This window comes from Coturnix japonica, chromosome 11 (genome assembly GCF_054131305.1).
Source record: "Coturnix japonica strain WE chromosome 11, WE-NBRP24, whole genome shotgun sequence".
In the NCBI taxonomy this organism is placed as follows: Eukaryota; Metazoa; Chordata; class Aves; order Galliformes; family Phasianidae; genus Coturnix; species Coturnix japonica.
Genome location: NC_140673.1, coordinates 24,131,370 through 24,144,403, shown reverse-complemented (window position 1 = coordinate 24,144,403; position 13,034 = coordinate 24,131,370). Strand labels below are relative to the sequence as shown.

Genomic DNA, 13,034 nt, shown 5'->3' with positions numbered 1-13,034 from the left:
CAGCCCTTCCCACTCGCTCCTGCCCCGGCCATCTTGGCTGCGGGCAGCACGGCTTCATGTCGGCAGAGCGAAGCGGCCGACATCTTGACTGAGGGCACAAGCGCACGGCCTGGCGGTGCCATGGGGGTAGGTCGGGGCCGCGGCCGGGCCGTGTTGGGCCGAACCGAGCCGGGCTGACGGGCTGTCGCTGCCTCTTGCCTTGCAGAGGATCGGGCTGCAGCTCCGAGCCACGCTGGAGAACATCACCCGGCTGCGGGCTGAGGGGGAGGACTTCCGATGGTACCTGAAGGTGCGGGATGCGGGGATCGCTGCTTTTAGCCCGAAAACTGCCGGCACCAACACGGAGGGACTGTCCCTTACGTGTCACATCCGTCCCCGTCAGGGTCTTGCAATACACGTTCCACTCAGTGCATTTACATCCTCTGATTTGTGTTATTTAACAGCTGAAATGCGGGAACTGTGGTGAAGTCTCTGAGAAATGGCAGTACCTCCGGCTGATGGTAAGTTTCCCTGTGGTAACCTGCATGGAACAACAAAAACAAGCTTGCTTTGTACATGCAATACAACAAATGCACATCAGGTGAAATAGCTCCTGGTAACAGTAGCCACATGCAGTCAGGAAATGTTGTATTTCATATTCAATAAAAACACATGGAAACTGAATTGAAATAAGCCACCAGAATGGTGACTTAGTGATAAAATATTGACATCTCCTTTAAAAAGTCATCTTTCCTTCTGCAGTGATATTTGGAAACTGAAGCAGAATAAATGTATCAGGGATAAGAGAAGGCTTTGTTATTAGAAAGGAATAATCATTTCTACTGAACGCATTTTGAGTTATTAATGCAAGACACCTCCATGTACGGGACATAACTGCATCATCATTCAGTGTTTTAAATCTAGAACAGAGTTACTGGAGAATTACAGCATTCTGAATTACACATCTCTAGCCTCTAAAAGCCTTCTCAGTGCAGGATCTTTGAGACAATTCTTGTCAAACACACAACACAAAAGCTGTACCTGTGCAGGGGTTTCCAGTGGCTCAGATAGAGCGGAATTAACAATGTCTCCACTGTTATGATTTATAGGACAGTGCTCCCCTGAAAGGAGGCCGAGGAAGCGCCACTATGGTGCAGAAATGCAAGCTGTGTTCCAGAGAGAACTCCATCGGTACGTGCCTAGAAATCCTAGAAGCATCATCTATGTCATACTTTTCTCCTGCATTTATTTTTCAGTCCCAATGTTTGCTTGAAACCTGTTTTTTCCTTCCCAAGTTGTATTCTGAGGATGTGCTGCCACTCACTCTTACATGTCTGTTTTTTCTATTCTTTTAGATATTTTAAGTCAGACAATCAAACCATATAACGTAAGTTTGTTTTCTTTTATGTAAGTGAATTATGAGTAGACATTAATAGCATTCCCAGTTCTTGCTGTATCATCACATTCCTCTTTCAAGAATCCATAAACTCGTATCTTCACATGATAAAAAAAATTTGTCTCTTGTAGACGTCTGAGCAGTCTAACGAAGAATAAAATCTGCAGTTAACGGTAGCTCAGTAATGATTAGTCTGTGTTCAAATACAGAATAACCTGTGATACGTTTCACAAGCAAAATATGAAACTATTATACAAATCATAGATGATTGTCTCCTTTTGAAGGCTTCCATGTGGCAGAGTGAGACATTTAGTTGATTACAACCTCTTAAACAAGCCCTAGGATTTTGCTGTCACTTGGGACATTAGAGTTGATAGTACTGCCTTTAAAGCAGTTCATTCCTAGAGTAAGACCTGCCACTGTTTTATTAGCTGAAAGCTAATGGTATTCTGACTCAATTACAGGCTGAAGACAGTGAGAAATTCAAGACGATAGTGGAGTTTGAGTGCCGAGGTTTGGAACCAGTTGACTTTCAACCACAGGTGAGTTCACACTTGTGATTTGTTTATCAGTTTTTAGGAGCACTTACAGACTCCAGAGCAATTAAAATATAGTCTTTGAAATGCTGCTGCTCTTCCTGGAACACCTTGGTCCTCCCTGGTTTTCCATCTTCTCCACAGTACTTTATTCAACTTCTGAAAACCACAAACAGCAGCTGAACAACTCCAGAATTCATTGTACTTGTGTTCCAGTAGCATGTAAAAGTAAAATACCCCTGGAGTATTCATATTGCCTTACACATGGCTGAGCATCACTCATCTGAGCTGATGTGAAAGGCCTTCATTGCTCAGGTTATTGCAAAAAGGAAGTCTTCCAAAGGGGAGTCACAGGAGCATACAGATACTTGCCACAGTCGGAGGAGCTCCACTTTGGTTATTGATAGATTACAAAGAATAAACAAAGTTCCAGTTATGAACAGTCGTTAGTATATGACCTCTAAATAAATCTTGCAATTTGACGTCAAAGCCGTAAGAAATGTATTGGTAATCTTCCATTGGAAACCTGATCAGACCCAAACTGAGGAAGGCAGTTAAAGGCTGTTCAAAGCACACTTCAGGGCTCAGAGTCAAAGGATTTCTTCACTGCCAAGCCAGTTCCTAGTAATTCATTTGCTCATGCACGATCATGCTGTATGCAAGCTAACTCCTTACTATATATAACCAGATTAGTGTAAATAGACTGACAAATATAAACCAGTCTTATCCTCCCCTCAGACTGTGACACTATGCTAAAAAACAGATGAAGAAAGCCGATCCTACGAGGAATGAGGTATAAATGAACTCACCGCAGCATTGTGCTGCAGGAGGAGGCCTTCATTTTTAATTAGAATCCATCTTTTTGAGCAATAGAAGGGATCTTTGCTTATTCCTGTTTGAAGACATTGATGCCAGCCAGAACAAGGAACTTGAACTTCAAGTAAAATCTATAGGAAACCTCTTGAGATGCAGGAGATGTTCACAGATCTGCATCCTACCTGTCACTTTTATCTGCAGGACAAAGACTTCACAGCTTTCACAAGCTTTTCATATAATATTCCTTAAGTGTAGCATGTGCACTTGACCAGCAAGTACACTTGAATCCAGATACTTCTTGTATCTGCACTCAGTACTACTTGAATGCAGAAACATATATAAATAAACGGATACAAACCATCCCTGAGGTCAGTTTAGTATGGAAGATTCTTAACAGAATTTCTCTTAAACCTTCAGCTTCTCTGCTGTGTGCCAACATTAACAGTTACACTGGTAGCAAACGTGTGACAATAAAGTCAACAGGAATTTCTGCTTTAAATGTTGGTCCTTTGCCCGTCAGCAGAGGGCAGACGAAGCATTGCAGTTCCCAGATTCCTTCAGCAGAGATTAAATGAGCCTTTGCTTTGACGCCAAAGCTATAAGAACATGCCTGGCATAGAAGCTCGAAATTCAGTCACATGGCTTATTCTCCAGCACTCCAAGGAACATCTCTTTCTCTACTCTTTGTTCTATACTCTGCATTTTTCACCCATGATGGTGATCTTCCTCCTCAGCTGTAGCAACTCCTTTGAATTGGGCTTCTAACAGTTACATACAGAGCATATTTTTACACCGTGCCTTGCAGGCAACCCTCCTGTTCTCATGTCTGCCACACTGTGGTCTGTTTAACTCCCAAACACTTAACCTTCCCCTAAATCCTGAAGTATTTTACAATCATGTGGCTTACTTCACATGACCCTACACAGTGAAGTGTCTGTTTGGTGCTAAAAGAGATTTCTTTATCAAAAATACTAGTACATATCCCTAGCAGAAGACCAAGAAACCACCTGTCCTTCCTAGATGCTTCTCAGTACAATTCTGCAATTAGCAGTAGCACCACAAGAAACCTCCCTGTGTACTACCAAGGTGGTTGATTCTTAAGTTTACTTCAAAACTAATGAAGCTTATTTTACAGTATATATACAAGCATGAATGCTTACCAGAATACAAGCATGCTCATATATCAGTATATAGTGAGAAGACAACACAGAGACAAATCACTTACCCTTTCTGAAGGTTGTTGAGTGCTCCAGAGGGGGAAGTCTCTAAAGAAAGACCCTGCTTCCTCCCCTTAAATGAGTGAGGAGGGGTGGATTTGCATTCCGCTCCTTCTGGTTGCTCAGGTGCATTGCTTGCACCTGTGTGCCTTGGGTTAGCCACACCTTCTCACCTGGTATTTAATCACTGGTTCAGGCCATGACCTAGTGATTCCTATATATCACTCTTGTCTAGGAAACAGGCTGTTTTTCCTAACTAATTTAGATGAAATACAATAAAAACATGTAGTGTTACTTTCTTCAAACATTCAATTATTATACTTAATATTTTCTTGGTACTGCTTATTCTTAAAAACTTACTGCAAATGTGTTTGCAGGCAGGATTTGCTGCTGAAGGTGCAGAGTCTGGCACACCTTTCAATGACATAAACTTGTTAGAAAAGGTATGTTGTCTTAGTTTCATTCATGATTCTAATTATCAAGTTTCCATTCCCTATGACACTAGCCTGAAATATGTACCTTGTATTATGAGAGACTAGTTTTGCATTTTCACATAAGTGTGAAAAAGTCGTAACTGGAGAGAGAAACTACAACTGTGAATAACCAGCACTACTATAACAGTTTCATTTTATCAGCACACAATTTATGTCTTGGGAGCTGACACAGAAATACAACTTCTAAATCACTCAAAACATTTCAAAGAGCAAATACCCACAGCACTAGATGGCTGCTGTTATTCAGAGGGGTGAACTGACTTCCTTACCACGTCTGTTCTTTTTCCTGTGCACAGATATGTTAAAAAGTACGATAAAGACACTCCTTCAAAGCACAAAATAATGACTCCAGCATTGCAAATCCTCCTTGGCTGTGAGCAAGAATCTCAAGGTCAAATCTGTTCCCCTGTATCCTACTTGGCAGGGATCTGCTTGTCTGCTGAACCACATGACGAGGGCATTGTAAATGATAGATAATCCTTACATCTGCCACGGTTGCTGTTTTGTCCACTGCAGGCTGTGCACTGCTTTTTTATTACTTTTTTTTCCCAGTTTGTTAAAATGAGAACAGCAACACTAAAGTCCACTTAGGTCAGCCCATTTCGGGTCAGTGCTCTTGCTTCTCTAAAAAATCAGAATACGGCTTAGATTTATGTTGGAAGCACCACGCAATCAGTAAGACCCAAACTTTGAGTGAGGCTTAGCTTCAATTAATTCCAGTCTGTAATTTAGACACTACTGTCATCTGTTGTCTGTGACTAACACTATGAAACTTTAATTCCTACAGGATTGGAATGACTATGATGAAAAAACAAAGGAATCTGTTGGAATCTATGAAGTTACCCATCAATTTGTTAAATGCTGATGTTCACACTGCTAACAAACCTTGGCATGCTTATTGATGAGGGAGCTGAAACCACCACAGAGTTTCCCTGCTGTTATTTTTCACGTGGCTGAACCTCACAAATAGAAACCTAAGTAAACTGTACTTAAATGTTTGTGGAATGCCTAATAAAAGATTTTTCACAGAGAGCTTGGAGGTGGTCTTAGTACACACTTAAAGTTTTATATATGCCTGAGTTCAGATGTTTTCTTACTGTTTTTTTTTTTTGGGGGGGGGGGAATACATATGGTTGAGATGGACTGATGTTGGCACTTACACCTGTTACCCATTCTGAAAATAAAGTTACTCTTCTGAATACACTCGTAGGTAATTCCTAGTTGCAGACACTTCCTACTTCTTGGCAAGCACTCTCACAGTCTTGCACATTGTTCTCATGTTTAAAAAATACTTTCTCTTGTTAACTTCACTCAAAGACTTTTGCTCTTAGTTTCTTCATCTGCCAAAACCTTCCCTCTTTTGTTCAAACTGAAAGGATAATCCTGCTAAGTGTCAAACCAAGCTCTAAATACTTTTCAAATGAAAGCTACAACAGTACATCACAGGCTGCAGAGGAAAAAGCCCTGACAAGGAGAAGTTCATAAGCCTTTGGGGTTACATATTTTAAGCATGTCTCCCCTTCCCTGTGCTTGCAGTACATACTATGGTGTTGCTTACACTTCCTGCACTAAATAAAGAAACCAAGCAAATCTGAAAGCTGAGATACACAAAAGAAGGGTAAAGGTGAATAGGTTTCTGAGCTTTAAAACTCACGTCACACCCTACCAACATGCTCAGACTTCAGGTTCTACCAGTGTATTGGCTGTCCACAACGCGGAGGACTGTGCAGAAAGAAGCACGCTGCAAGAATGACTCATCTAACCAGAATAAAAACAACATGGAAGTTATGAAGGCTGAAAGATTGATGAGTTCAAGTTATCTGTACCACAATGAATCTTCTGCAAGAGGTGGAATGTCAGCAAAGGGCATCTGCATTTGACTCCAAGCAACTCTGTGTTCCTTGGCTAAAACATCCCTTTTGCTCCCACCCACTTCAGCTGCCAGAGCCTGAATCAGGAACAGCAGGAAGAACCTGACCACATCAGTCTGATCTTGTGTTCACAGCATGATTAAGTTTTAGCAATGTGTATGCTCAAGCTCTCTTGCAATCCTTCAGAGACTTCTGCACAGACTTGGTCTTTAGAACTCCTACTACAAACCCTGATGCATTAAAGACCCATCTGTAAGCTCTAAAACTCTGGCATTTGGTACAATAAACAACATCTGAAGTCACAGCTTTCAGAAGGCAAGTACAAGAGCAAGGAGACAGTTCATGAAAACACTGTGCTAAGGTTGCTGCTGTAGGAGGAATTTTGCAGAGAACCCCAGAAGATAAAGTTCAGTGATAGTTCTTTTTTAAGGCATAAGAGCAAATGTACACAGGGAAACAAAAGCTGTAGATTATTGGACAGACTTCATGTATGGAAGGTGAAACACAACACTGCAGCACGCTTTCAAACATGTTCTTTTTAACCCTTATAAGAAACACAAGCTATTGATAAATGGACTACTCATACTGTACAATTTTGATCTGGTAATAAAAGAACTTCATAGGTACTCGTAGATAGCTTTATTACATCACAGTTTTTTGCAGTCATTGAACAGTGCAGTGGTGAGGGCAGGTTAGTTAAAGCCTCTCGCTTCATTTTTCATTTCTCAAAAAGCTGTTACATTGCAAAGGCTCCAAACTGTTGAGGTACAACCAGTTCTGATATTTATTCAAGTTTAAAGAGGAAAGTAAGTGTGACCACTTTGTAAGCAAGCTTACTGAAAGTGCCTATGTAATCACTCTTTCAGGTTTGACATTATTGCTTGTAGTATTTTAAAGTCAAAGAGTTTAAAGGTGCTACTGACTGAAACTCACAGCAAAGATGTCTGAGTTCATTAATTTGTTAACAGTGCTTTTTTATTCTAAACCTGTTTTAAGGACACGTCAATCCATTTGATCAGTTGATCACGTTGATCAGTGTCACATCCACTGTTTGAATGATCTGTTTGTTTTGGTTCCACTACTTCATTTCAATGCTGTGAATGCTTTTATTTCCTGAAACACGTACTCAGGGTCTGCTTGATTTTTTAAATGTAAAAAAAAAATCAAATTGAAGCTGCATAGTGTTTAAGTTTTATCAAGAAGATAAATTTGAGGATAACTGAGCTTAGTAGTCTGTCATCTTCAACACTGGTTGGTATGTACTGCCCATTAGAAAAAGTCTTTTCTACCACAACTGTGAAGTGTTCCAGCTCTTTTATTAACTAACTACCCACCTTCTTGCCTTTTAAAACATTAAAAATATCTTCTAGTGACTTGTGTACACACTGAAGGAATTCTTTACCATTCCTAGTTGGGTATGAGGAAACGTTGCAACCTATCCAGTCATCATGTACTTGATATCCCACTCCAAAGCCATCAGGCACCACTGGGCCAAATCCTCCTAATTGTACAGCTGGACTAACCAATGTGCTTGTGGAAATGATGTTGTAATTAAGCCGAGCATAGGCTTGGTCTTGATAGAAATCAGGCAGTGCAATATCTTTCGATAAGGCCAAGTAGCGCAACCCGAACAGATGTCGGTCAAATCCCTGACCTGTTGAAATAAAATAACAAGTATTAAAGACAGTACTGATTTCTGTGGGAAGTAAACTCACTTATTTCGATCTCACCTTGCTCTTAAGCCACAAAAGGTCCGTAGAGCTCAATGTTTCTCCAGTATTAGCAAGAAATATTTTTCATAACCCAGACATTCTACACATGTAGAATGTACTTATTAGAACGAGGGCTGGCTGTTGCACTGCTCGCTTCAACCAGGAATCATGATAGAAAACCAAACTGCAATGTTAACACACAATTCTAATAACGCATCACATTATTTGTTTAACTATTTATCTGAGCATTTCCAGGTTTTAAAACAGATAAAAGCTTTCCTAAAATTAATCTAAAAAGGAAGATAATTTTGCATCAATTCAAAAGAAAAATAGCAGGAGTAGCACAGCTAAAGAATCAGTTTGATTTGGAGGCTGTTACAGCCTTAATACCCCTAAAGGCGTAAGGCAGAAACTCTTCAGTCATAAAGCCACAGTTCTTGGTTGCTCTGGAGAATGCAGTGTGCGGTTAAGTATTTATCAGTGCTTCAAGTCACCCAACTGCTCTGTGAACAAAACCTGAAGTATAAAAACCTTTTGGCACATTAGCAGTGAACTAGGAGCACAAAGGCATTCTCTCCCAATTAAGAAATGCATCTCAAAGAACACACTTTAAGCTACAGCCTTCTGCTAGTTTTTGTTAAGTCTGCATGAATATAAGGCCTCCATCAAAATTCACAGAATCATAGAACGGCTTGGGTTGAAAGAGACTCCAAGGATCATCAAGTTCCAACCTGCTGCCACAGGGCCGCCAATCTCCACATCTAATACTAGACCAGGCTGCCCAGGGTCCCATACAACCCAGCCTTGAACACCTCCAGGGATGGGGCATCCACAGCCTCTCTAGTATGAAGTACTTTTACAGCAACCTTGACAGAGTGTTTGGTATCATCCTGCTTACCCATAGCAGCTTCTTTTGTCAGACGGCCATGGTACTTTGAGCACTCCACAATCAACTCCTGAAGCTCTTCTGTGCTATGCTTGGACGGTTCCTTGACGAAAGCCTCCGAACATTTCTTTGTATGGATAGAGGCAGGACGTATAGTCTCTGTGCGTCCATGTTTGAAAGCTGCAGTACTACAGGATTCATACGTAGCAACAGTCTGATTGTACTGCCGAAGGAAAGCCATCTGGAAGGCGAGCTGAGCCACAGCATCCGGGCTTACCTTCTTCTGTTTTAGCAGTTCCTTGCCCCCTCCATGGAACTGAATCATATTAAGAGACAGTCCTTCTACACTGGCATCAAAATTCTGCTTTGCTTTGGTAATCCCTGCTTTTAAGGCATCGTTCAGCTTAAAGTCAAGTTTCTGTACTGCTGTGGAAGAGTCAACTGAAGCAGGCTGGGACTGAGGGCTCACAGCTGGTACCTCGGTACTATCTTTAAAGACTTCATTCTGGAATCTGAGCACAGCCACACCATCGCCCCAGGAATGTTCAAAATTAATTCCTGCAGTGCCATCTTTAGCTATGATAAGATTGAAGGATTTGTCATACCAGCGGTTAGCAGCGTCTCCGTGCAACATGGTATGAGACAAGTGCACAAAGTCTTTAATAGGAAAATCATCTAAACTGAGACAAAACACAGCAGAGTCTATTTTTCGAAGAGCTTCCTCATTGCCATTATCCAGTAGATCTTTTCTCAGCGATGCCCATGTATCTCGGTTTTCACTGGAGAGGTAGCCGAGAGGGAAGGCCGAGGCTGGACTGTTATCACTAAGGATGTATTTCAAGTGTGCTTGTATTTCTGAAGGTTTCAGCATATTTCCATCTCTATCGATAACATCAAATACATAAAAATTCCCCTTTCTCAGTACCAGTAGATGTTTTGCCTTTTCATCTGTATAAAGCTCATCTCTGTTGAGTTTAGGCAGCCGCGTAGAATTGAAAAGCCTGAAATACTGAGACATATCTAGAGGATACGCATTGACCATATAGGCCCCAAACCAAGAAAGTGAAGAAGGCACAAATCGGATAATTTGCTTAAAGAGCTGAGTGTCACTTTTTTTGGGATCGAGGTGAAAAACTTCTGGTTCAAGATAACCAGCCCTGAAGGTCTTCATAAAACGAATAGCAGAAACAGTCATGTTTGTAGCTCGTATAAGCTGATCATTATATTCAGATTTTGGATCAGGATTAAAAGACATAAATGCATTAAAATTCAAAACGACAGGTTCACGTGCTTTTAAGTACATATCAAACCAGGGACCTGAAAACAGAGAGTTGAGAAACAGGTCAGAACATAAAAGCAGCATTCAGAATCAGACAGATGATCGGAAAGTCAATATCCTGCCCCGGTGATCATAAATAAATACCTACTGCAGCACTTACGAACAAGAAAAACATAAGCAATAATTCCTCCAAGGATTCTCCCAAACTCCATTTATGAAAAGAGCACTGCTGGTTACTTGTAAAAACACTGAATTTGGAGCTGTCTATACAAAGATTGTCAATGTTATTTACAACGAGGGAAATTGTCCTTGTTTTCTGTATGTCTCTAACAAATCATAACGTCTTCCTCTTTCTATCCACTGATACTATCAACATTGAACAGAACTGCAAAATGATGAGGTTAGAGAGAACCTCAAGGCAATTCTTCCAGGTTTAGAGCAGACTTCAGGAAGAATTACATTTGATACCCACAGGTCTTTTAGACAGTCCCACTTCATCATGTGGCCTGTTGACACATCGAGAAGCACAAACGTGACACAAATGTTCAGTCCTTGCCATAACCAAGGTAGTCCATCATAGCTCTAAAATGCGGTCATGGCTACACAATCATCTCTGAGAAACAAAAAAACAGGAAGCAAAGGCAGGATGGGTGTTGGTTTTGTTTGTTCGTTTGTTTAAGTAGGCTCTATTATTAACAACTTTGAACTCAGTAAGGCATGGTACTACACACTGTCTGGAAGCAGACAAAAAAAGCACATGGCCACCAAAGGCAGCTGATGGGCTGTAGGAAGGGCAATGGGTTAACTCAAGGATGTAAGTCACAATTGTAACTCCTGGTCCTCATTGATTAGTAACCACATTCCACACTATCACATTGCCTTTTAACCTTGGCTTGAAAGTTAAGAATGGGGGCAGTAGTTCACCAACACAGGGCAGAAACATGTTGGTTAGCCTTGGCAAACACCATAAAGTCAGCAGCAGTTACAACCCCACCTACTGTACAAAGGGAATGGACAGCATGAGCTAATAAGCTGAACAGCAGCTTATATGAAACACCCTGCTACTCTCTACAGATCTGTGGTTGCTGTGCAACTTGCGAAGCCAACACCCTAATGAGTAGTCTCAGTAGACAGTGAGGACAACACGTGAACTCCTAATTCCACAGGTATCTGAGTATTTCAATCTTTTTTGCCACCCATCCATTCAAAACTTTTACAAGCTTATGTCTGCATTTGGAAGTCAGTGGAAGCAACAATCTGGAAGAACAGCCTAAAAGCTATGTATCCCTCCCCCTCAATTTGTATTCATTTATTCTCATCTTTCACTTTCTGTATCTCTCAGTTTCTGTCACAAGCAACATTCATAGCATGTTATTCCAAGCTTACGCAACAGAGAGCTTAAGCTTTAGCCCATTTTATTTGTAGCATTATGAGCTGCCTATTATGAAGTACGATGACCTAAAGACTCCTGCATCCAATTAGAATCCCAGAAACATAGAATAAACTGAGTTGGAAAGGTTCACCAAAGCATCACCAAGTCCAAACCCTGGTGCACACAGGATCACTAAAAAACCCAGCCTGATGAGAGCGGTGTCCCAATGCTCCCTAAGCACCAGCAGCTCAGGACTGTGCCCATTGCCCTCTAGGGCAGAACCTTTCCCTCACCCTCCCCTGATGCAGCTCCCTGCTGTACCTTCACACCCCGTTGCTGCCACCAGAGAGCAGAGCTTTACTGCTGTCCCTCCTCTCCCTGTTAATAGCTGCAGTCACCATGAGGCCTCCCCTCAGCCCCCAACGCTCTGAGCTGAACAAACCAAGGGACCCCAGCTGCCCCTCATACAGCTTGCCCTTTAGACCTTCACAGCTCCACAGAAGCAGAGTATCCCTTGGTCAACATACCTGTGATGTAACTTGTATGCTTGTTCTGGTTGTCTTGAGCAACTAGTTGCTCATGCAGCTCTCTTCCAATTCCCTTTTCAAACTGATGAGCAAGTTCTTCAGTTTTCCTACAGCAATCAGTAAAAGGTGTGAAATGCTGTCACAATTCATATTTACATTCAACTTCCAAACTACAAATGATACTGCATTGTGACTATCATATTTGTCCATACCTGAACTGGTCATCATTTAAAAGAGGTTTCTGGGCATTCAGATATCTCCTAATTGTATCTTCTAGTTTGGGAACAGGCAGTCTGAAGGAAGGAGAACAGAGACACTTCAGCAATGGTACTGATGAGGTTTCAGCTTCTTACACCGCAGCCACAATTTCTTTCCCCTCTATTCTTCCTTACACCCCTTATTATCTCAATGGCTTAGATGTCACTTATGCAAGGAGAAAGAGAATAGATAAATATCATCATACAGATAAATGTCATCACAGCATAATGCCCTGATGAGAAGCACAACTTGACTGTTGTTACTGCAGTGAAGGGTCACAGCACCTTGCAGGCAACACTCTCCTCACAGTCCCACTGGCCGCCCCGACCTCAGCCCCGTGTCCCGCTGCCCGAGGACGCTCCTTCCAGGCCCTGCCTCCCTGAGGAGCCCGCGGGGCCGCCGTTCGCAGCAGGCAGCGGCCCGCAGTACCCGGGCAGTACCTGGGCAGGCTCTTCTGGTAGTGCATGGTGGGCACGATGCTGCGGTGCAGGAACTCGGCAGTGCCCGCGCTGCTGTACGCCCGCCGCCAGCAGCAGCAGCACACAGCCCGCCCCGCCAACAGCTGCCGTGTCGCCATCTTGCTCCGTCACTCGCCCCGCGGCTCCTCCCGCTGCCGCCGCCCGGGCCGGGATCGAGGAGCGCCCGCCCCGCAGTGGGGCCGGTCCGGTCTGAGCGCTGCTGTATTGCTTCG

General features: G+C 42.4%; 2 protein-coding genes across 2 annotated transcripts; one reads left to right on the top strand and one right to left on the bottom strand.

The window, feature by feature from the left end:
• The first annotated feature begins 15 nt into the window (after nt 1-15).
• Nucleotides 16-5,470, top strand: CZIB (CXXC motif containing zinc binding protein). Its single transcript, XM_015870611.3, has 8 exons — nt 16-126; nt 206-289; nt 444-500; nt 1,089-1,170; nt 1,335-1,366; nt 1,840-1,917; nt 4,322-4,387; nt 5,226-5,470. The coding sequence occupies exons 1-8, from the start codon at nt 121-123 to the stop codon at nt 5,301-5,303; spliced, it is 483 nt and encodes a 160-aa protein (XP_015726097.1). The 5' UTR covers nt 16-120; the 3' UTR covers nt 5,304-5,470.
• Nucleotides 5,471-6,933: 1,463 nt separating this feature from the next.
• CPT2 (carnitine palmitoyltransferase 2) lies at nt 6,934-12,931 on the bottom strand. Its single transcript, XM_032446150.2, has 5 exons — nt 12,784-12,931; nt 12,298-12,378; nt 12,086-12,192; nt 8,920-10,224; nt 6,934-7,963 (listed from the first exon to the last, which is right to left on the bottom strand). The coding sequence occupies exons 1-5, from the start codon at nt 12,918-12,920 to the stop codon at nt 7,632-7,634; spliced, it is 1,962 nt and encodes a 653-aa protein (XP_032302041.1). The 5' UTR covers nt 12,921-12,931; the 3' UTR covers nt 6,934-7,631.
• Between the last annotated feature and the right edge of the window lie 103 nt (nt 12,932-13,034).

Excerpts from the sequence above, each read along its gene's own strand:
- CZIB (XM_015870611.3), top strand. Across the intron at positions 290-443 it reads ACTTCCGATGGTACCTGAAG|CTGAAATGCGGGAACTGTGG; the intron begins GTGCGGGATGCG and ends GTTATTTAACAG. Across the intron at positions 501-1,088 it reads GGCAGTACCTCCGGCTGATG|GACAGTGCTCCCCTGAAAGG; the intron begins GTAAGTTTCCCT and ends TATGATTTATAG.
- CPT2 (XM_032446150.2), bottom strand. The coding sequence starts at position 12,920 with ATGGCGACACGGCAGCTGTTGGCGGGGCGGGCTGTGTGCTGCTGCTGC. Across the intron at positions 12,379-12,783 it reads TACCAGAAGAGCCTGCCCAG|ACTGCCTGTTCCCAAACTAG; the intron begins GTACTGCCCGGG and ends TCCTTCCTTCAG. Across the intron at positions 7,964-8,919 it reads GACAAAAGAAGCTGCTATGG|GTCAGGGATTTGACCGACAT; the intron begins GTAAGCAGGATG and ends TTATTTCAACAG.